This window comes from Dipodomys merriami, unplaced genomic scaffold, assembly GCF_024711535.1.
Source record: "Dipodomys merriami isolate MVZ:Mamm:240054 unplaced genomic scaffold, mDipMer1.0.p SCAF_20, whole genome shotgun sequence".
In the NCBI taxonomy this organism is placed as follows: domain Eukaryota; kingdom Metazoa; phylum Chordata; class Mammalia; order Rodentia; family Heteromyidae; genus Dipodomys; species Dipodomys merriami.
The window spans coordinates 27,140,680-27,163,597 of record NW_027203382.1 but is presented as its reverse complement, the minus strand read 5'-3'; the positions used below and the strand labels follow the sequence as shown (position 1 = coordinate 27,163,597).

Sequence of the window (22,918 nt, the reverse complement as noted above, 5' to 3'; positions counted from 1 at the left end):
AAAATAAAAATAAATAGTATCTCGTAATACCTGCTGCAAATTTTCACATATTATTTAAGGACACACTAATACAATCATATTGGTATAGGTACAAGGTACTTATTCTTAGCATCTTACCTATAAATATGTATATTAACTCATTTATCCCCTATAACAATTCTAGATGGGGGAAATAATTTTTTTTGGGGGGGGGGTCTGGTCATGGGGCCTGAACTCTGGGCCTGGGAGCTGTCCCTCAGCTCTTCAGCTCAAGGCTAGCGCTCTACCGCTTGAGCCACAGGGCCACTTCCGGCTTTTTTTCTTTTTTCTTATATGGTGCTGATGAATGGAACCCAGGGCCTCATGCATGCAAGGCAAGCGCTCTATCACTGAGCCACTTTCCCAACCCCAAAGGGAAATAATTATTAAATACACATCTGTAATCCCAAACACAAGAAAATATTTGATTTCATTTCATAAATACTTTCAAGAAAGCCACTTACTTATTGCATAATGCTATGGCAATGGGTAGTTTAAAGTTACCTTTGGAAGAAAACTGGAGGCTATTTATTGCACTTCTGATGTCACCAGAACAACCTTGGCAAAGCAACTCTAGAGAAGTTTTATCAGGAACAGTAGTTTTTCCTCCATTCTAAAATCAGCAAAGTAAACTTTAGAAAACTTAAAAGAACCTCCCCCCAATCCATTTCTTAATAAAAGCAAAAATAACAAAAGACTTCATATTCATAGTCAAGTATGGGTACATGTGCCTATCATCCCAGCACTCAGCACTCAGGAAGACTCGAGTAGCCAGCCAAGGTTACACTGAGACTATCTCAAGAAAGGCCCCTGTTTAAAACATGAATTGCCTTTGAATGGTATTAATGTCAATGACTGCATAATTTAAGCTAAAATTCCAGGAGTAGTAAATATTGTTTCCTTTACTGTGACTAGATTAATTTCTGTTTTTGTCCTAGTCCCGAGACTTGAACGCGTAGGGCCCAACCTTAAGCTTTTATGCCCAAGGCTAGCACTCTACCACTTTGAGCTACAGCTCTACTTCCAGATTTTTGGTAGTTAATTGGATATAAGTCTCACACTTTTTCTGGCTAGGCTGGCACTGAACCATGATCCTCAAATCTGAGCCTCCTGAGTAGCTAGGGTTATAGGCATGAGCTGCCATTACCCAGCTGGCTAAGTTGGTTGTTTTTTTTGTGTGTATGCATTTTTTTGTTGTTGTTGCTGCTTGTGGGGCTTGAACTTGGCCTGATCACTGTCCCTCAGCTCTTCAGCTCAAGATGAATGCTCTACCACTTGAGCCACAACACCACTTCCAGTTTTCTGAGTGGTTTATTGGAGATAAACCTCAGACTTTCTGCCTGGGCTGGCTTTGAACTGTGATCCTCAGATCTCAGCCTCCTGAGCAGCTAGGATTATAGGCATGAGCCACTGGTGCCTGGCTGCTGTTAGTTTTTAAGTTCTCTCTCTCTCTCCCTCCCTCTCTCTCTCTCTCTCTCTCTCTCTCTCTCTCTCTCTTTTCTTTACCAGAACTGGGGCTTGAATTCAGGGCCTGAGCATTGTCTCTTTTTTGCTCAAGGCTAGCACTCTATCACTTGAGCCACAGCACCATTTCTGGCTTTTTCTGTTCATGTGGTACTGAGGAATTGAACCCAGGGCTTCATGTATGCAGGGTAAGAGCTCTACATTAAGCCACATTCCCAGCCAAGTTCTCTTTCTTTTTTCATATACATAACACTCATATATACAAAGTTGCTTCATATACACAGTTATGTGTTTTAAAGACAGGTATTAAATTTAAATATGCGTGTTAATATATAACATAAGAAGTTCCATCATTTTACCACATACTTCACAGTGCAGCATATGGCAAGATTTATCTGTCTTATTCCCCATTTACAAACTTGTAATTCTTCATTAACAAAAGATTTAATTCACTGACTCTAGCTCTAGTTATAAAAACTGACTATAAGCTAGGCAACAGTGGCTCACACCTGTAATCCTAGCTATTCAAGAGGCTAAGATCTGAGGATCACAGTTCAAACCCAGCCGGAGCAAGAAAGTTTCCAATTAACCACTCAAAAATCAGAAGTGGAGCTGGGCACTGGTGGCTTACACCTGTAATCCTAGCTACTCTGGAGGCTAAGATCTGAGGACTGCGGTTCAAAGCCAGCCTGGGCAGAAATGGCCATGAGTCTCATCTTCAATAAACCACCAGAAAACTGGAAGTGGAGCAGTGGCTCAAGTGGCAGAGCACTAGCCTTCAGCTGAAGAACACAGGGACAGCACCCAGGCCCAGAGTTCAAGACCCATGACAATCAATCAATCAATCAATCAATCAATCAATCAATCAATCAATCAATCAATCAGAAGTAGTGTTGTGGCTCAATTGGAAGAACTCTAGCCCTGAGCACAAAACTTATTGGATGAGAAAAAGTCTTGCTAACTTTTTGCCCTTAATGGCATACCATCAATTCTGTGGTATATTCAATGAATTATTGCCTGTATTCTTCCCCCTAATCCCTTCATTCTTCTACCCTTTTCGTTCTGGCCCAACCCTCCCCTCTTGCAACAGCATGTTTCCTGGTACTTATTTTGTTGGGCTTTCACTAAGTCTTTTTAAAGATTTATACTATTTGCACTATCCATAGTCTATTATACTTCAGTTAATTAATTTGTAACCCCTTGCTTACAACCAAGTGTGTTTGCTTGTAGATTTATAGACACAATGAATCCCACAATGAATCTCACCACAAATGAATCTCAAGTAGCTTATAGACATAAGCCACTGTGTTCAGCTTTTTTTGTTATTCTTATTTCGGTAGTGTAAGGCTTTGCATTTGTTAGGCAGGCATTGTGCATGCTTAAGCCATACCTCTAGTCCTTTTTGCTCTGTTTATTTCTGAGACAGGGGATAGGAACTCACTTTTTGTTCATGTTGACCCTGACTAGGGTACATCTACTTTCTCCATCCTATTGAACATGGGACGTCAGACATTATGAAAATAACTGAGCTTTTTCTGCTGAAGAGCTTTGTTTTGCTTTGGATTTCCTGGAACCATGATCTTCTTCCCACATGAACCATGATTCATGACTGCTAGGATGATAGGTGTGAACCACCATGTCCAGTAATGGGTTAAGAAGAGCTCTTATAAACCCTTTGCTTAGGTTGATATTGAGCCACAATCCTTACCATCTTAGTCTCCAAGGCAGCTAAGATTTAGCTAAAGGCATGCTACTCATTTTTCAAAAATTCTAGATATGCATCATTTGCCAGAAATAAAATGTAATTTAAAATCTCAATCCTTGTAGAATGAAGGATATTTCATGAAAATTATTACTATACACAATGTGGTAATAATATAGCCAAAATGTATGGGCAATAGTTCTTTCTATGCTTTATGATGTGAGAGGAGACTAAACATCCAGGGTGAGGCATAGCTCCGTAGTAGAGTTCCTAGCATGTTTGAAGTCTTGGGCTTGATACCCAGCACTGAAGGGGGTGGACGGGAGAAGCAAGCAAGTAAGAAAGAAATTCAGTATGTTTTTGGCAGTACTGATATTAGAATTTAGAGACTCATGCTTGCTAGCCAGGTAAGTGCTCTGAAGAGCCATGCCTTTAGTTATTTTGAGATAGTTTCTTGTTTTTTTGTCTGAATATCTTGATCTACCTGATCTCAGCCTCACACATAGCTGGGATAAAAAGTGTGAGCCACAATACCCAACTATTGATTGAGAAAGGATCTAAAAAAAAAAAATTTTTTTTTTTGGTCGGTCGTGGGGCTTGAACTCTGGGCCTGGGTGCTGTCCCTGCGCTCTTCAGCTCAAGGCGAGCGCTCTACCACTTGAGCTATAGCACCACTTCCGGTTTTCTAGTGGTTAATTGGAGATAAGAATCTCATGGACTTTTCTGCCTGGCCTGGTTTTGAACCGTGATCCACAGATGTCAGCCTCCTCTGTAGCTAGGATTACAGGCGTGAGCCTGTAGTAGAAAAAGTTTTTTAAAATTGCTTTCTTAAATTTTCTAATTCTTTTTTTTTTTTAATGAAAATACCATACAGAGGATTTATAATTACATGGGCAAGATAATGAGTAGAAATTTTCTAATTCTTTATTAGTCTATTATCCATATTTAAGACTAAGAATCACAATGATACATATCCAACTGCTGCAAACTTATTCTCAACATATTGGGCCCCTAATGCTACAAGTTAAGATTAAAATTAATCAGATACTTACCTTATTAGCTTCCATGGTCACTATTCGATTGAGAAATTTCATCATAATTGTTGGTGCCACAGGGTTGAAACTGTAGAGAGAAGTTTTATAAAGAAGGTGGTGGTCAAATGGTTAAATTTTTAAAAATGTAACCTATATTAAACATGATAACTAGAAATTTCTTTCTTACCTAATACTTGCGATAGAACACTCTTCTTGAATTATTTTAGGGAAGAGTAACCTATGGTGATTATCTCCACTGACACTGTCAGAGACTATAAATACAAGAGGACAACGGCCAATCTGCACATATTTCCTAAAATAAAATACAATACGTTGAAATTTAAGTCATTTGTCATTTAATATGGAGTGTTAATTTAATATGGAATGTTACTTTTTTTTTTGGTTGTAGGGCTTGAATCTGGGGCCTAGGCACTGTCCCTAGGCTCTTTTTCTCAAAGCTAGCACTCTACCATTTTGAGCCACAGTGCCACTTCTGGTTTTCTGATAGTTAATTGGGGATAAGCATCTCATGAACTTTCTCGCATGGGCTATCTTTGAACTGTGATCTTCAGATCTCAGCCTCTTGAGTAGCTAGAATTACACGTGTGAACTACCAGCACCCAGCAGTTTTACTTATTTTGATCTTTTGTGTGTGTGTGTGTGTGTGAGTGTGTGTGGTCTAGGGTTCAAACCTAGAGTTTTACTCATGTTAGACAAACTCCGCTGGACAAATTCCATGGGATTACAACCTCAACACCTAATGTGTGTGTAAAGAATGATATACTTCACTGGCACTTACCTTAGAATTTCATGTAAAGTATGAGGATCTCGAAAAAACTGGTTAGGAAAATCCTATTAGAGATACAGGATAAATATTACTTCAGTTGTATTCCATTGACAGTTTATTTTCATATTTATATTTATCAAGGAACATTTTTAGCTAGCCAATGTATTTTAACTAGTTTTCAGAGAAATATGAAGTAGATAGTCTAAATAGTAATATAAATCAATGTAAATCTTAACTTTTACATCAAACTTCTTAGAGTTACTTATCAACTATATAGTATATTTCACTGAAAAGTAACTGTTCACAGATTTCCTTCTTTTTTCTTTTGATAATACCAGGATTTGAATTCAGGATTTTGCCAGTGCATTCCTTTATCCGTGTTTTTGCTTCAAGTTCTTTTTCTTTTTTTTTTTTTTGGGTCTGGTTGTGGGGCCTGAACTCTGGGCCTGGACGCTGTCCCTCAGCTCTTCAGCTCAAGGATAGCGCTCTATTACTTGAATCACAGCGCCACTTCCGGCTTTTTTCATTTGCTTATGTGGTGCTGAGGAATCGAACCCAGGGCCTCAGGCATGCAAGACAAGCGCTCTACCACTGAGCCATCTTCCCAGCCCATCAAGTTCTTTTTCATAGAAGTTCTTTTGTTCTTTTTTTTTTGGTCATGGGGCCTGAACTCCAGACTTGGGCACTGTCCCTCAGCTCTCCAGCTCAAAGCTAGTGCTCTACTGCTTGAGCCACAGTGCTATTTCTGGCTTTTTCTGCTTATGTAGTACTGAGGAATCGAACCCAGGGCCTCATGCAAATGCTACCACTGAGCCACCTTCCCATCCCTCTTTTGTTTTTGTTTTTTCCTGAAGCCAGTTTAGACTCGTCAACACCTACAGCCTCCTGGGTGGTTGGTGGAAAGCTTAGATGCTGAGATAGGGTTTACCACATGTTTTGCCTGGACAGCCACGATTCACATCTCTCATACCAGTGGAGCTGAGATTACAAGCTTGAACCACTATATGCAGTATCCTTGACTTTCCTATATTTAAGCCTTTTCTTTTTGGGGGACTTGAACTGATCAGGGCCCAGGCAGTGTTTCTGAGCTTTTGTTCTCAAACTAGTGTAATAGCACTCCAGATACAGTTCTACTTCCAGCTTTTTGGTGGTTAATTGGAGATAAGTCCTGTAGACTTTCCTGCCAGTGCCAGCTTCAAACTGGGAACCTCAGATGTCAGCCTCCTGAGTACCTAAGATTACAGGAGTGAATCACCAGCACCTGCTTCAACTAAACTACTTTAACCTACAGTTATTCTACTTGTATTTACAAAAGATTTTAGGCTTCTGATATTGAGAAACCTTTGTGTTCTTTTATTACATTAGTACTTTGTACATATACAAATGATACTTTTCACAATTGTTTACCCACTAGCTACAGCAGGATTTTAAGTTGTCCTTACTTCAACCAGAATTATCTTCTTATCAGTTCTCAGATCATCTCCAAGCATTTGCAGATTAGTATACTTTGCTGCTCTTAGTAGAAACTCTTTGAAAGTTGATATCTGAGATTGATAAGGAAATACATGGAAGTTTGATTCTGAAAAGAAAGACATAATGCCATTTTTATTTTCAATAAATTATATATATATTATACATATATATAACACAAATTCAGGAAGTGGCGCTGTAGCTCAAGTGGTAGAGCACTCGCCTTGAGCTGAAGAGCTGAGGGACAGCGCCCAGGCCCAGAGTTCAAGCCCCACGACCGACAAAAAAAAAAAAAAAAAATCAGACTATAACACAAATTCATATGAATATACATGATGTAGTTTATAACACTGGAGCCTACTTTATAACTATGTGAGTTTATTCAAATTCGAAACATTTGAACACTCAGTCACAAAACAAATTACAACATGGAGAAAAATAATCTTTCTTTCTTTTTTGGTTCAGTCATGGGGCTTGAGTAGCTAGGAATACAGGCGTGAGCGACTGATTTCAGAAAATAGCCGCTGGGGAGGGCGGCAAGGAGGGAATAAAAAAAAATAATAAAAAGAAAATAGCTGCTGATAAAATATTCAATTTGCAAATATAGATTTGCAATAGATTCTTTGAACAAATTTGAAATTCTACATAAATGATCTAGCTAGAAGTTGGATCTCACATCTATAATCCAGCTATTCAGAATGTTGAGATCTGAGGATCTGCCAGCCTGGGCAGAAAATTCTGTGAGATTCTTTCTTGTTGTTGTTGTTGGTTGGGGAGCCTGTACTCTGAGCCTGGGTACTGTCTCTAAGTTCTTCAGCTCAAGGCTAGCGCTCTACCTTTGAGCCACAGCGCCACTTCCAGCTTTTTCTGCTTATGTGTGTGGGACTAAGGAATCAAACCCAGGGCCTCATGCATGCAAGGTAAACACTCTACTACTGAGCCACCTTCCCAGCTCCTTTGTGAGATTCTTATATCAAATTAACCAGGAAAAAGCTGGAAGTGGAGCTCAAGTGGCAGAGCACCAGCACTGAGTGGAAAAGCAAATTAAGCACAAAATCCTGAGTTCAAGCCCCAATACCAACACATTTATGTGTACACACACATACAAAATTAAAAATTAAAAATAAATAATTTGGGCTGGGAATGTGACTTAGTGGTGGAGTGCTTGCCTAGCATGCATGAAATCCTGGGTTCCATTCCTAGTACCACATAAACAGAAAAAGCTGTGGCTCAAGTGGTAAAGCTCTAGCCTTGAGAATAGCATCAAGGACAGAGCCCAGGCCCTGAGTTCAAGGCTCAGGACTGGCACACACACACACACAAAATAATAATTTGTGTAATAAAGGATTAACTACAAAAATAGAATAATTAGCAAATCTGGGAATAACAAAAAGTTCCCTGAAGATACGTTTTATAAAGAAGATTGTTTAAGTAAAAATTTAATTAGAGGAGTTTCAAAACTCCCATTTTTCTGCAAGGGAAGCAGAAAATGTTTTACTCTTCTTCATTGTTCCCTACTTAAAATTCTTGCTATAACTTAACAAACAAAAATACTCCTCAGACTATAAAACGTGTATTACTATTTATTTTTTGTTGTTGTTGGCCATGAACTTTGAATTCAGGGACTGGGTGCTATCACTAAGCTTTTTTGCCCATGGCTAGTGTGCTGCCACTTTGAACAAGAGTGCATCTTCTGGTTTGCTAGTGAGTTAATTGAAGAGACTCACAGTCTTTCCTGCTCAGGCTGGCTTTGAACCTCGATCCTCAAGTATATTTAAAGCAAACTCAAGAGCACAGAGAACTCTGTCATCTGGCTCTGTGAGGTTCTCGCCATTCAAACATAAAACAGACAGGTTGAGTCTTGCTTGCCTTCACTCAGTCATCTTTGTATGAGTCCAGTGGTTGTGGGGTATGGTTTTTGTTTTGTTGTTTGGGTTTTTTTTTCCCCCTTCCTGCTCCCGCACCTCCATTTTCAAACGGTTTGTAGCTGATGTTCACTAAGAGACTGAGTACTTGGAACTGTCCCACTGATGGAAGGAACTCCTATCTAAGAAAGTGCATTTCTTCACAGAGCTGTGTCATACCATCCTTTGGCCCTCTGCTGGAAAAGTAGAATCAAGTCTCAATAATGCCTTTTAAATTGTATCCTCTAGTATTATAGACGTAGGACAGTACTGTATCATCCCTCTGTGAATATAAATACCTTGTACCTGCTTTATGATACGTAGTAGTGACTGTGCTTTATCAGAGCTGTTTTTAATGTTACTCAAGAATGTTTTCTTTCCAGATGATGATTGAGAAGTTAATAAAAAAAAATGGTGCCAGGTACCACAACAGTAACAGAACTTGGCATTTTTCTGGGGTTTTGTTTTTTTATCTTTTTTTTTCTTTTTATTAATGGATGTGCTGGATGTCTAATTTTGTTCAGATGACTGCAGAACCTGGAAAAGCTGTTGCTGCTATTGATGCATAACATACTGCTATTATTGGTCTTTTATATAAATATAAATATATATATATATATATATACATATATATAATTTGAATTTTTGGAAACTTTAGCTGTGCTGTCAACTTTGGAAAAAGTATCTCAGTTTACCGTGTTGAGTTGGCATTGTACAGAAATTAATAGCCATATTGGTCTAGAAATGTTAAACTTAATTTTTTTCCATTTGTACAGGGGTAAACGCACTGTATTAAATATGTAAGGTCTTATCTACGTGGGTTTGATTACAGAAACTAATAAAGTATTCTCTAAATAATGAAAAAAAAAAAAAAGAGCACAGAGAAGATTCTGAGGAATATCCTACAATAAATTGTGCATATAGCCGGATGCCAGTGGCTCACGCCTGTATTCCTAGCAACTCAGGATGCTGAGATCTGAAGATCACAGTTCAAAACCAGCCCAATCTGTGAGACTCTTATCTGCAATTACACACGGGAAAACTGGAAGTGGCACTGTGGGTCAAAGTGGTAGAGCACTAGCCTTGAGCTGAAGAGCTGAGGTACAGCGCCCAGGCCCAGAATTCAAGCCCCAGGACCAAAAAAAAAAAAATCCTTATGTTTTGTTTGTCATGATGTTATTATGATTTGATTCTAACAGGCACTTACTGATCTAAGCTATCTAATTGTGATCAAGTTCCTTTAACACATCTTAAGGCTTGATTTAAATTCAAATCTAGAAAAAGATGTTATACTGTATAATTTCTATAAAGAATAAAATCTTGAGCTTAGAGGCTGGTGGCTCATGAATGTAATCCTAGGCTGAGATCTGAGGATCATGGTCAAAGCCCAGGCAGGAGTCTATAAGACTCTTACCTCCACTAAACTACCAAAAAAGACAGAAGTGAATCTGTGGCTCAAATAGTAGAGGCACTAGCCTTGAGCAAAAGCTCAGGGGCAGCATCTAGGCCATGAGTTCAAGCCCCAGGTCTAGCACTAAACCACCCCCCCCCAAAAAAAAAAAAAAACAACTTGCTGTCTATCCAGATGCTGGTGGCTCACAACTATAATCCTAGCTACTCAGGAGGCTGAGATCATGGTTCAAAGCTAGCCCAGGCAAGAAAGTCCATGAGACTCTTATCTCCAATTAACCACCAGAAAACTGGAAGTAGGCTGTGCCTCAAGTGGTAGAGTGTTCACCTTGAGCCGAAGAGCTCAGGGAGTGTGCCCAAGCCTAGAGTTCAAGCCCTATGACTGACAAGCAAACAAACAAAATATTAACTTACTATCTAACAAAATAGGTCTAGGAATATGGCTTAGTGGTAGAGTGCTTGCCTAGCATGCATAAATCCCTGGGTTCAATTCCTCAGTACCACATACACAGAAAAAGCTGGAAGTAGTGCTATGGCCCAAGTGGTAGAGAGCTAGCCTTGAGCAAAAGAAGCTCAGCGACAGTGCCTAGGCCCTGAGTTCAAGTCCCAGGACTAGCAAAAAAAAAAAAAAAAGTTAAGCTTAATTCTAAAAGAAAAACACTCTCCTCTAATCAGGGTTCCTTTTCCCTGAAACTGGACATGATGGAGAAAAACTCATACAGCTTCCTCTGAAAGCTACATTAAACACAAGTTTTCCTGCTTTTTCAACCATCTTCATAGAAAGTCTTACCATAATTAAGTATTTCCTTGAAGTCATCTTTTTGGAATTCTGGCAAAACTGGATTAATCCACTCTTGTACTTGAATACCAAGCTCCTTTGATAGTATTTTTAAAGTAGTTGTCTTACCACATCCAGGAGGACCTGTTATTAATAAAATAGATCCACCCTAAAACCAAACACAAAGATTAATTAAAAACCAAAATCAGAACTGGGTGCTGTTGGCTCATGTCTGTAATCCTAGCTACTCAGGAAGCTGAGGTCTGAGGATCACAGTTCAAAGCAAGCCAGAGTAGGAAAGTATGGGAAAACTGGAAGTGGGGCTGTGGCTCAGAGGTAGAGCACTAGCCTTGAGCTCAGGGATAGCACCCAGGCCCAGAGTTCAAGCCCCAACACACACACACACACACACGCACACGCACACGCACACGCACGCACACACGCACGCACACACACACACCTGCATGCACGCACACACACATGCACACCAAATCAGCAGTTTGCTATTTTTCTTTTTAAATATTATCTTCCATATTTATTAAATAGTATATGCAGACTAAACACTTCAAAATTAAACCACCTTCATATAAAATGAAATTCTTGTTTCCTGAATAATAAACTCTCCTTTTTTTGAAAATTCCTCAATCCTTGCATTATATCCCTCTCAAGGACTATTTAGTAACCAAATCATGTGAGTAAAATTGGTTAAGGGCATGAAGTTTGAAATGAGATGTTTTCAGAGGTTACCTAGATTCACAAAATTCAATCTTTTTTTTTTCCTCTCCAAATTCTTTATTGTGATTAAATAATTACATAATTTCCCAAATTTCACAGTATTGTGGGATAGTGATGCTTAAAGTCACAAATGCATTCTAACTTTCATGGGGCAAATTGTCTATCGTGGTTTATAACATTTATGAGTTCTATGAGCTTTGACAATAGTTATTTCTACAAAATTCAATCTTAATATGGACCTCTCACTGAATATAATTTAATTTTACACAAGTATAATATTCTTATAGGAAAGCCTCAGTTTGGACATTATGTCTTTAAAAACTGCATATTACTATACACACAGTGAGACCAAAAGAGGATTAGTCTTAGGAGAGAAACACAAGCATAATGGCTGTGTCTCATATTTATATAAAATAATATACATATAAAAATGAACTTCAGGGGCTTTGGGAATGTGGCTCAGTGGTAGAGTGCTTGCCTAGTATGCATGAAGCCCTAGGTTCAATTCCTCAGTAGCACATAAACAGAAAAAGGTGGAAGTGGTGCTGTGGCTCAAGCAGTAGAGTACTAATAGAGTGCCCAGGCCCTGAGTTCAAGCCCCAAGACGGGCAAAAAAAAAAAGGAACTCCAAGATTTCGAGACCTCTATTTTTATTTTATTTTCTTAGTCTTTATTTTTTTGATGATTCTGTCTTCTTTTTTTTTTTTTTATTTGGTTGGCCGTGGGGCCTGAACGCTGAGCCTGAGCCCTGTCCCTCAGCTCTTCAGCTCAAGGCTAGCACTCTACCACTTGAGCCACAGCACCACTTCTGGCTTTTTCTGTTTATGTGGTACTGAGGAATAGAACCCAGGGCTTCATGCATGCAAGGCAAGCACTCTACCACTGAGCCACCTTTCCAGCCTTTCTTTTATGTATGGTGTATTCTTGTGTATCTCTTTGGAAGGGCTGGAGGGAGGGTACAGAATTCAAGGGAAAAATGGTGAAAAAGTGCAACAGTGGAGCTCACTGGACACTGATGAAAGTGAACCATACAACTCATGGGTAGAGACAGGAGGAAGGGACTAGAAGAGAGTGAGAGAACACAAGATACTGTATAAAAGAAAATGTACTCATTACCTGACTCCTGTAATTGTAATCTCTCTGTATATTGCCTCTATAATAATCATAAATTAATGAAAAACCCTGCAATTACATATTAGCCAGGTATTTGTAGCTAACACATATAAATCTCAGCACTCTTAAGGTTGAGACAATAAAATCATGAGTTTTAGACTAGGAACTGACATGATGAAATCCCTTTGTACAATTACTTAAGATTTAAAAAAATTATTTTACGTCAATAAAAGGGAGCCTAGAAGACCCTATCTGAAAAGTGAAGGGAAAGGTAAAGGTAAAGGGAAGAAAAAAAGAACCATACTTATCAGACATAGGACTTTAATGAGATGTGAGATTATGCATCCAGGTTAAATTTCCTCATACACTAAATTTAATTTAAAGAAAGAAGTATGGAGCAGGGTGCTGTTGGCTCAAGCCTGTAATCCTAGCTACTCAGGAGGCTAAAATCTGAGGATCACAGTTCAAAGCCAGCCAGGGCAGGAAAGTCTGTGAGACTCTTATCTCCAACTAACTACCAGAAAACCAGAAGTGGAACTGGGCAAATGGTAGAGAGCTTGCCTTGAGCTGAAGAGCTCAGGGACAATGAATTCAAGCCCCACAACAGACCCAAAAAAAAAAAAGAAGTATGGGGCTAGTAATGTGGCTTAGTGGTAGAGTGCTTGCCTTACATTCAGGAAGCAATGTATCCTCAATACCACATAAACAGAAAAAGCCGGAAGTGGCTCTGTGGCTCAAGTGGTAGAATGCTAGCCTTAAGCAAAAGAAGCTCAAGGACAGTATCTAGACCCTGAGTTCAAGCCCCAGGACTGGCAAAAAAAAAAAAAATATGGATTTTTAGAGTATCACAACTGTTCTACATGGATGCTACAATGGGCAGATACGTGCCATTTGTCCCTACCAAAGCAAACAACATAATCCAAACCTAATGTTAACTATAGGTTTTGGTTAATGATAAAGATCAATATTGATTCTTCAAGTGTAACAAATGTACCATAGCCAATGCAAGACATTAATACTTAGGAAAAACTGGGAAGGGTGTATATAGGAAGTCTATATTTTCTGTTGAATGTTGTGTAAACCTAAAACTGCCCTAAGTAATGAATAAAATAAAATGTTAAAAAGAACAAAAAAATAAAGAATGAGGGAAAAAAATGTCCTATATGCAAATGAATATTACAATCTTTGCTCTTGTGTTTACCTTTATATATATTTAGCAAAGATAAGGATTATGTACTTGGACCTAAGAGGGCCACTTCGACTTTGTATGTGTCTATGTGTGTGTCTGTGTGTGCACATAGGCATGTACCAGTTAGTAGGGCACTTAAACTCAGAGCCTCACTCAATTAAATTAAGGAGCTGTACATAGGGGCTATAATTCTATAAGTCTGGTCCTCATGTTCTTGTTTAGCTTTTTTAAAAAGTTCCAGGCTAGTGTTCTACTACCTGAGACATATATCCACTTTTAGCTTTCTGATGGGGAGAGAAGAGTCAGATTTGTCTGCGCAGTCTGACTTTAACTGGGATTCTGAGATCTCAGCCTCCTGAATAGCTAAGTTTATAGGCATGAAACACCAGCGCCTGGCTCACTGATATTTTTAATGGCAGGACATGAGTTATGTGGCTGCTATCAGTTCAATGTTAGTGAATACACAATATATTTTAAAATCAGAAACACACATTTTATTTTATTTTTGGGAGGAGGATAAAATAAACATGAGAAATGATTTAAATCTTACTATTTATGAAAAGTCACATTTAAAAGCTATTGGAAGGTCATTTCATATGTTAACTTAAGTTTTTACAATAACCCCGTGGATAAGATATAGATATTACAACACTTGAAGACTAAATAAATGAATGAATGAACGAACAAACGAATGGATGGATGGATAAGCTGAGGCCAGAGAAGTAGTTTAGTGCCTTCTTAAATTGCACAGGTAATAGAAGAAGGTTATAGAAGAAGTTCATCATCAGCAACAGGAAAGAACTTTGTGAATCTAAAATGTGAGACTTTTGTTGGTCAATTAGTCTGGTCTCTTCAGTTAAGCCAATTTTGTGGGAGAAAAGTGTGAAGATTGTTAGTGATGGTGGTATTTGTGTGTGTGGTTTTCTTTTTTCTTTTTCTGCTTTTGGGGAGGGCAAAAGAGGGTACAGAAAGAGGGAAGAAAGGTGAACAAATGCAATCATGGTATTTGGTATACACTGTAGGGGTGACATCATCCAAAAGAGAAACATAGGTATTACTTGAATTGTGAAATTCTGAACACCTTAATAGTATTATGTAAAAAATTAAACCCTCAAAAAAAGTGAAGACACGGTTGGCTAATAGATTAAACAACAAAACAACCACAAAAAACCCTAGCATAGGGGCTGGGAAGGTGGCTCAGTGGTAGAGTGCTTGCCTTGCATGCAAGAGGCCCTGGGTTTGTTTCCTTAGCACCACATGAGCAAAAAGAAAAAAGCCGGAAGTGGTGCTGTGGCTCAAGTGGTAGAACGCTAGCCTTGAGCTGAAGAGCTGAGGGACACTGCCCAGGCCCAGAGTTCAGGCCCACGACCAGACCCAAAAAAACCCCCAAAAAACCCTAGCATACAGCAATCAAATGTAGTGTAATCCTTATTCATATTTTAGTTGAAACAAGCCAGTAACAAAAGACAATTTCATGACAGGAAGTGTGAAATGTTAGGGTGAATTTATAATTAGATAATATTAGAGCATTATAGTTAATTTTGCTAGTGGAATAGTGTACATATTGTTAATAAGGAGAGAAACATTAAAAGAAGCATATAGCAATATCTGAAAGTCTGAATGAAATGTCACCGTGTTTACTATTTATTACAAAATACGTAAAGGGGTTCAAGCTCCATACAGGCAAACAGACAAATTTAAAGGAGGAAATTAGGAATACATTATGTGGTATGTGAGTGCATCTATTTTTATCTTATGTTTGAAAAGTCTCAAAGTTTAAGAAGTGATGAAGAAAAGCATAATTCTACTGGAGGGGGATAAGAACTGTGAAATTAGGAAGTGAAACAAAAAACATTACGACTATTTTAAACTACAGCTAACACAAAAACTAGTGGTAATTTGCCTAACTGCTTCAGTTTAAAGTAACCTGATTTGCTTAACATCCCAGTACCCTAATTGGTTTACTATGTACCTTATATTGATTATAGGACATAAGACAGAAAAAGAGGAAGGAGGAAAGGGGAAATCTCCAAATCTCTGAGTTTTTTAGAGTCTGGATATAGTAAAGCCACTCCACTTTCTATGGGAGGTCATTTGGACTTAACCAAAGTTGTCATAAAAAATCATTTCTTAAAACATACAGAAAGTCAGAGATGTATCTCACATCAAATAACATGAAAGATATTTTTTTTTGTTTATTTACCTGTTTTGGATGCCTTTCCAAGACTTCAGCATTTAACCAGGTTTCAACTTCCTCAATTTTCTTCTTATGTACAGCAAGTTCATGCTAAGATAAAAATTTGAGGTTTTCAATGAAACATTTTAACAAAATTATTTTGCTACATGAGCGCCTATTAACATATTACTAGAGAAAATGCAAACCAGAAACATGCCATATTGTAATAAAAAAAGTTTTGATTACACTAGCATTTTTTTATTACAGGAAAAACCTGATCCTTATGCCAACACCACTGTAATTTTGGGTAAGATTATAATTATAAAACCTTTTTAAGGGCTGGGAAGGTGGCTCAGTGGTAGAGCGCTTGCCTTGCATGCATGAGGCCCTGGGCTCGATTCCTCAGCACCACATATGCAAAAAGAAAAAAGCCGTAAGTGGCGCTATGGCTCAAGTGGTAGAGCGGTAGCCTTGAGCTGAAGAGCTAAGGGACAGCGCCCAGGCCCAGAGTTCAGGCCCCACGACTGGACCCCAAAAAAAAAAAAAACTTTTTTAAATTCCAGAAACATGCTTTGGGAAGGGAACATAAAGAGGTATTATACTTAGTAAAATAAAGAGACCAGTTCTAGGTTGAAGTTACATCTAAGACAAAAAAAATAGTATAATTTCAGAATAATTTGACAAAATCAGCCTTAGAACATAAAAATGGAACCCCTCTCCTTCCCATCTATACTTATACACTCTGAAATTAAATCATATTGGTTTGGTATTCAGTACCTGAGATTCCGGTTTATACTTATCCACCCATGGTTCATTTTCAGACATCCATCCATTTGAATTTTCTAGACCATGAAACTCTTCTAAAGGAGATAACTTTATTTTTTTTCTAGTTGGAAATCTGCTACTTTCTAATATGGAAGTCACATTTTTCCTTCTATGACTGGAATTATTCACACCTGAAGAGTCAGCAGTAATAGTAGAGATGGATGTATTCTCTGAAAAATCATCAAATGAGGGGTCTACCCAGCCTGTTACCTGAAAACACAAATGAATAAACAAAAATCAGGTAAATTATGGGTTTTTTTGCATCTACTCTATAAAGCCGAACTATTCTGGATGAAAATATTCCTATAACACAAAATAAAATAATCACAAACTGGGCTGGGAATGTGGCTCAGTTGGTAGAGTACTTGCCTTGCATGCATGAGGCCCTGGGTTCAATTCATCAGTACCACATAAGCAAAAAAAAAAAAAAAAGCCACAAGTGGTGCTGTGGCTCAAGCAATAGAGCGCTAGCCTTGAGCTGAAGAGCTGAGGGACAGCACCCAGGCTGAATTGAGGCCCCACAACTGACCCCCACCCCCCCAAATATATATGTATATATCCCAAACTATCTTATTTATTTACTTTTCTCAGCAGTCCTGCTATGTATCTCAGCTAGCTTCAAACTCATTATCCTGCCTTTGTCACTTGACTACTAGGATAACAGGCAGATACCACAAAACCCATCACCTTTTTATTATTCACCTTTATATTGTTCACTTTATTTTTATTCTTATTTACTTTTAATTTTTGTTATTAGAAAGGTGATATACAGCAGGGTTACAGTTACCTAAGTCAGATAAAAAGTAGATTTCTTTTTGGACAATGTCTCCCCTACCCTTGCCCCCTCCCAGTTTTTCCCTCCTGTCCCACCCCTACAAGTTGTATAGTTCATTTTCAACATAAGGTCTAGAAAGTACCACTGCTGCATTTGTTCACTCTTTGTCCTTCCATTTCTGTGCCCTATCTTATCCTCCTCTGGTTTCCATTTCCCAGAGTTCATTTCAATAAATTATTTTATATGATCAGGCACATCATTTCTTTTTTTTTTTAATTTAAACATCATTTCTTTTTAATTTTGTGAAAGGGGCAACACATGCAGGCCCAAGCTAATCTCAACTTGTGATCCTCCAGCCTCAGCCTCCCAAATGCTGGGAAACAGACATACATCACTGTGCTTGGCTTTTTTTTTTCCTTTTTTTGTCAGTCCTGGGGCTTGAATTAAAGGCCTGAGCACTGTCCCTGAGCTTCTTTTGCTCAAAGCTAGCATTTGAGTCACACCACCACTTTCAGCTTTTTCTGCTTATGTGGTACTGAAGAATCAAACCCAGGACTTCCTGAATGCAAGGCAAGCACTCTACCACATTTCCAACCCCCTGGCTTATTTTATTTTGAAGGCAAGGTCTTGCTATATAATATAGGCTGGCCTGAAACTCAAGTTCTTCCTGCTTCTGTTTCCTGAGGGCTATGAACAAATTAGACCTTGAAATAAGCTGGGTGCCGGTGGCTCACACCTGTAATCCTAGCTACTGAGGAGGCTGAGATCTGAGGATCTCAGTTCAAAGTCAGCCCGGGCAGGAAAGTCCGTGAGACTCTTATCTCCAATAAACCACTAGAAAACCAGAAGTGGCCCTCTGTACAGTATGTTCTCAAATAAAATAAAATTAAAAAAAAAAAAAAAGAAAACCAGAAGTGGTGCTGTGGCTCAAGCGCACTGGCCTTGAGATGAAGAGTGCAGGGACAGTGCCCAAGCCCAGAGTTCAAGCCCCGCAACTGACTGACTAAATAAATAAATAAAGAAATAAATAAATAAAACTGGCTCCATGTTATTACTTTTCCACTTTATGGTAAGTACATAAATTTAAATATTTTCCTACTTAACCAATGTAATGATAAATCACACCAGACTAAGAAAATAAGTTAGTTCTTTATATTAATAGATAATCTTCTCAAAATAAAGAAGAGTATTTTTTAAACTCTTGGTATACCTGAAACATGAATATTACCTATTTTTAATAAACAGAACAAGCTAGGCACTGGTAGCTCATGCCTATAATACTAGCTATTCAAGAGGCTGACATCAAGAATCTCAGATGAAAGAGCCTGGGAAGACAAATCCTCAAGATGCTTATCTCCAATTAACCAAGAGGATGGGTGTGGAGACAGCGTGAGAACTTCGAGTTCAAGCCCCAGTATCAGCACAACAAAACAAACAAAGCCGGTGGTGGATCTCGCCTGTAATCCCCACTATTCAGGAGACCAAGATGTGTGGATGGTGGCTCAAAGCAGGCTTGGGCAGGAAAGTCCATAAAACTCTTATCTCTAATTAACCACAAAAAATAAAACAAAACAGAAGTAGAGGTGTGGCTCAAGTAGTACCATGACAGCCTTAAGCAAAAAAGCTCAAGAACAGTGTCCAGGACTTGAAATCAAGTCCAGGACCAACACCAAAAAACAAAAACAAACTTAAAAAAACAAATGAACAAAAAATACAAGAACTGGGAGTGGGGAGGGAGAGATATATCTCATAAATGTAGGATTTGCCTACCATGAACAAAGCTGTGGGTAGTTTGACTTGCAGCAACACACACACACACACACACACACACACTCTCTCTCTCTCTCTCTCTCTCTCTCTCTCTCTCTCTCTCTCTCTCTCTCTCTCTCAAATATATTATTTTAGCAAGACATAGCAATAAAAAGAATAACAATTGTGCTGTGGCCAAATTAAGAACCATTTCATATATCCAAATAATTCATATTAGCTTTAAATTTGTGAAAAGAAAGAAGAATCATAATGTAATAACTACTAACTAGGACACTATTATTTTTCTTCTATGCACAAAGCAACATACTTTTTTTGGGGGGGGTCCGGTCGTGGGGCCTGAACTCTGGGCCTGGGCGCTGTCCCTCAGCTCTTCAGTTCAAGGCTAGCGCTCTACCACTTGAGCCACAGCGCCACTTCTGGCTTTTTTCTTTTTGCTTATGTGGTGCTGAGGAATCAAAGGCAAGCGCTCTATCACTGAGCCACCTTCCCAGCCCGACACGCACATTTTTGAAAGCAAGGCAAGCTTGTCAGGTGGGACAAGATGTATTACACAGAGAAGTTTAGGAAAAGAACACTGGGATAACAGAGCAGAATTAACCAGTGAGTTCTATTTCCTGGACTTCTGCATTATAGAAACTATCTCTCCTCATTTTTCCTATCATTTCTTTTTCTTGAAATCCCTCCTAAGATGCTGAATTGAGAAATTTTTCATCTAAAAACATTTAGAAGCACTAAAAAGTGTTTTTTAAATTTGGTTTTTGCTTCCTAATTTTTCTATCAAGAATACTCAGCTTGGGCTAAGGGTATACCTCAGCGATAGAGCACTTGCCTAGCCTGCTCTGGCTCCAGCAATGGAGAGGAGAAAGGGAAGGAAAGAGCAAGATGAAAAGGAAAGGAAGAAAGAACACTAGCTACATTTGCAACCTATTTATTCTCCTCTATTCCTCTCTGGGAGAAAAAGAATTAGAAGTTAACAAAACTGGTGCTGGTGACTCATACCTGCAATCCTAGCTAGTCAGGAGACTGAGATTTGAGGATCTTGGTTTGAAGTTAGCCCCAGCAGGAATGTCCATGAGACTGTTGTCTCCAATTAAGCATCAAAAAAAAAAAAAAAAGCCAGAAGTGGAGCTGTAGCTCAAGTGCTAAAGTGCTAGCCTTGAGCAAAAACACTTAGGGACAGCACTAAGGACCTAATTTCAAGCCCCAGCACCAGCACACACACAAAAAGGAATTAGAAGTTGAACATAAGCATACACTCTCGGAAAGCAATTTGTTCTGATAAGTATTTTATCAATGCCAAGTCACATTTCATTTTTTTAAGATAAAGAGTTAAGTATATTATCTGCAATAGATAAAGGACATTGGGAAAAAATTTTGTAATAGCATGTTTCATTTCATCCTTGTCAATGTTACTATAATTTTTCTCCTTCCCCTGTATTTAAGCATACATGAACCACTGTTACATTAAACAGTAAATTTCATTTGTTTATAGCAATTTTGATTTGTATTTATAGTTTTATTTCTTACACTAATACAAACTCCCATCTACGGAGAAAAACTATGACATTAATTGATTTACTATCACATAGAAATTAGAGCTACCACTTGGGATGGAGGTACTTTGCATGAATATGATACTGTCTGTCCCATTCCCAAACCAATCCCTAACTTGTTGAGAACTGACACACCAAAAAACATGATTTCTAAATGACAAAGTCTGTGGCTAAGCTATATAGGTATAGATATACATATATATACACAAAAGTATATATATATATATGCATATATATATATATGTGTGTATATATATATATATATATATATATATATATATATATATATATATATATATATATATATATACCAATGACAATCCCACAAATCTCTATTTTCTTTCCATTAAAAAAAATGACAGGGGCTGGGAAGGTGGCTCAGTGGTAGAGCGCTTGCCTTGCATGCATGAGGCCCTGGATTCGATTCCTCAGCACCACATAAGCAAAAAGAAAAAAGCCGGAAGTGGCGCTGTAGCTCAAGTGATAGAGCGCTATCCTTGAGCTGAAGAGCTGAGGGACAGCGCCCAGGCCCAGAGTTCAAGCCCCACGACTGGACGCCCCCCCCCAAAAAAGAATTAAAATTGGTTATTTTTTTATCATATGCCAACTTATTACTAATTACAACAGCTACTGAGTACTGTACTTTGATAGCAATTCACTAAGAAAACCCACAAAAAATTGTCATTTTATGCAGTTTTACAAAGCAATCTGAGTGTTTCATACCTTTGTGGAAGATACCTTTGGCCTAAGACCTATTTTTGACATTATAAACTTCAGTAGTTTCCATCCATAGTACACTAGTGGTAATATATTAAGGTATAATTCACCTGGGGAATGAGAGAGGAAAAATACTTCAGATTAAGAAAAACTGAAAATACAGAATTACAGTACGTATGCATGTATGTGCACAATATTATCAATAATAAAGGAACACAGTAAAAATAAGAGAAAAGTAAAAATAAGGGAAAAATTCAAACTGCTAAAATAAAATTTACTTTTATACCTGACTTTTGTAACTGTAACGCCTCTACATCACCTTTATAAAAACCACTTTTTAAAAATTTACATTTAATGACTATGACCTTATCAAATAATCTGTGGTGGTATAAATGGGATGTTTTTCACATGAACTCAATGATGCATTAGAAAAAACAGAAAGTAACATCTGTGTACCTAATTTTGTCACAAAATGAAATTAGACAATCCTATTTAAGCAGTTTTCAATACTGAAAAGTGAAGTCTTCCTTATCTCAAATTATAATTGCAAATTATATTTCTTCATTTCCAAGTTCGAGAACAAAATACAATGAAATCAAACTGATCATTTACTTTGGATTTAAATATTTTCTATAATCGTCTTCCTTACTTGACATTAGAAACCTTCATTGGCAATACTGTTCTTCAATTTTAATGTCCTTTAATGCTTCTGGAAAATAGTAAATAGAACTAGTGAAAGCGAATTCAAATTAGCCACAAAAGGTTTCTGAGCCTACAAACAAGCTGTTACACTACTTGTCGGTCGGTACACATAATCTTATAGAGCAAACATTCATGGATGACCATTCAATCTGCCTCCCGCCTCCAAAAGAAAGTTCATGACTGAGCTTTGAAGTTTCATAACGGTATACTGGGAGAAAAATAAATCTATTTTAGTAAATATATATGGCAGGCCGAAATAAATGATTGACTGTTAGGATTCTAGCCAGAAAACAAGCCTGACAATCATCTCCTTTTAAAAGGAGGTAACTGTTCTTTGATGTCCTGAAATGAGACGTCAGAGGCAGAAGAGACCTTGAAAACTACAGGACACCCGCCAAGCCCCACCACACACACACACACACACACACACACACACACACACACACACACACACACACACACACACACACACACACACACACACACACACACACACACACACACACACACACACACACACACACACAGGACACTAAGCTCATTCATCCAAGGGAACTGCAGTCCACGGAGACGCTCTTCTCCGACGGGATGGGCGGGCCAGGAGGAGGAGCGCGGCGAGCCCGGGAAGGGGTGAGGAAGAAGACGGTATCGACGTCGCAGCCTCGGCGGCCTTACTTTGCGGGAGCTGCATTCCTACGTGGACGGAGAGGATCGGAGGAGGCCACGCTCTGCGCACGGTGCAATAGAGCAGCCACCCGCCCGGCCCTCGAGCGGCTCACAGCGCCGGGCCGCCCCG

The 22,918-nt window shown here is 38.5% G+C and overlaps 1 protein-coding gene across 5 annotated transcripts in view; it reads right to left on the bottom strand.

Annotated features, from left to right (window-relative positions):
* The window catches only part of Rad17 (RAD17 checkpoint clamp loader component), a 38,744-nt gene that overhangs the window by 15,376 nt on the left and 450 nt on the right, over nucleotides 1-22,918 (bottom strand). The window contains exons 1-11 of one of the 5 annotated variants that reach the window (XM_070031293.1): nucleotides 22,798-22,900; nucleotides 22,033-22,129; nucleotides 21,427-21,530; nucleotides 16,558-16,815; nucleotides 15,808-15,891; nucleotides 10,580-10,736; nucleotides 6,448-6,584; nucleotides 5,018-5,070; nucleotides 4,406-4,531; nucleotides 4,237-4,306; nucleotides 523-631 (exon numbers count right to left, since the gene is read on the bottom strand). In XM_070031293.1, coding sequence (XP_069887394.1) covers nucleotides 523-631; nucleotides 4,237-4,306; nucleotides 4,406-4,531; nucleotides 5,018-5,070; nucleotides 6,448-6,584; nucleotides 10,580-10,736; nucleotides 15,808-15,891; nucleotides 16,558-16,815; nucleotides 21,427-21,468 — 1,036 coding nt within the window. In that variant the 5' untranslated portion in view covers nucleotides 21,469-21,530; nucleotides 22,033-22,129; nucleotides 22,798-22,900. Of the gene's footprint in view, nucleotides 1-522; nucleotides 632-4,236; nucleotides 4,307-4,405; nucleotides 4,532-5,017; nucleotides 5,071-6,447; nucleotides 6,585-10,579; nucleotides 10,737-15,807; nucleotides 15,892-16,557; nucleotides 16,816-21,426; nucleotides 21,531-22,032; nucleotides 22,523-22,797; nucleotides 22,916-22,918 lie in introns of those variants that run through there. The other 4 variants (XM_070031292.1, XM_070031291.1, XM_070031294.1 and 1 more) reach the window with 4 other exon arrangements.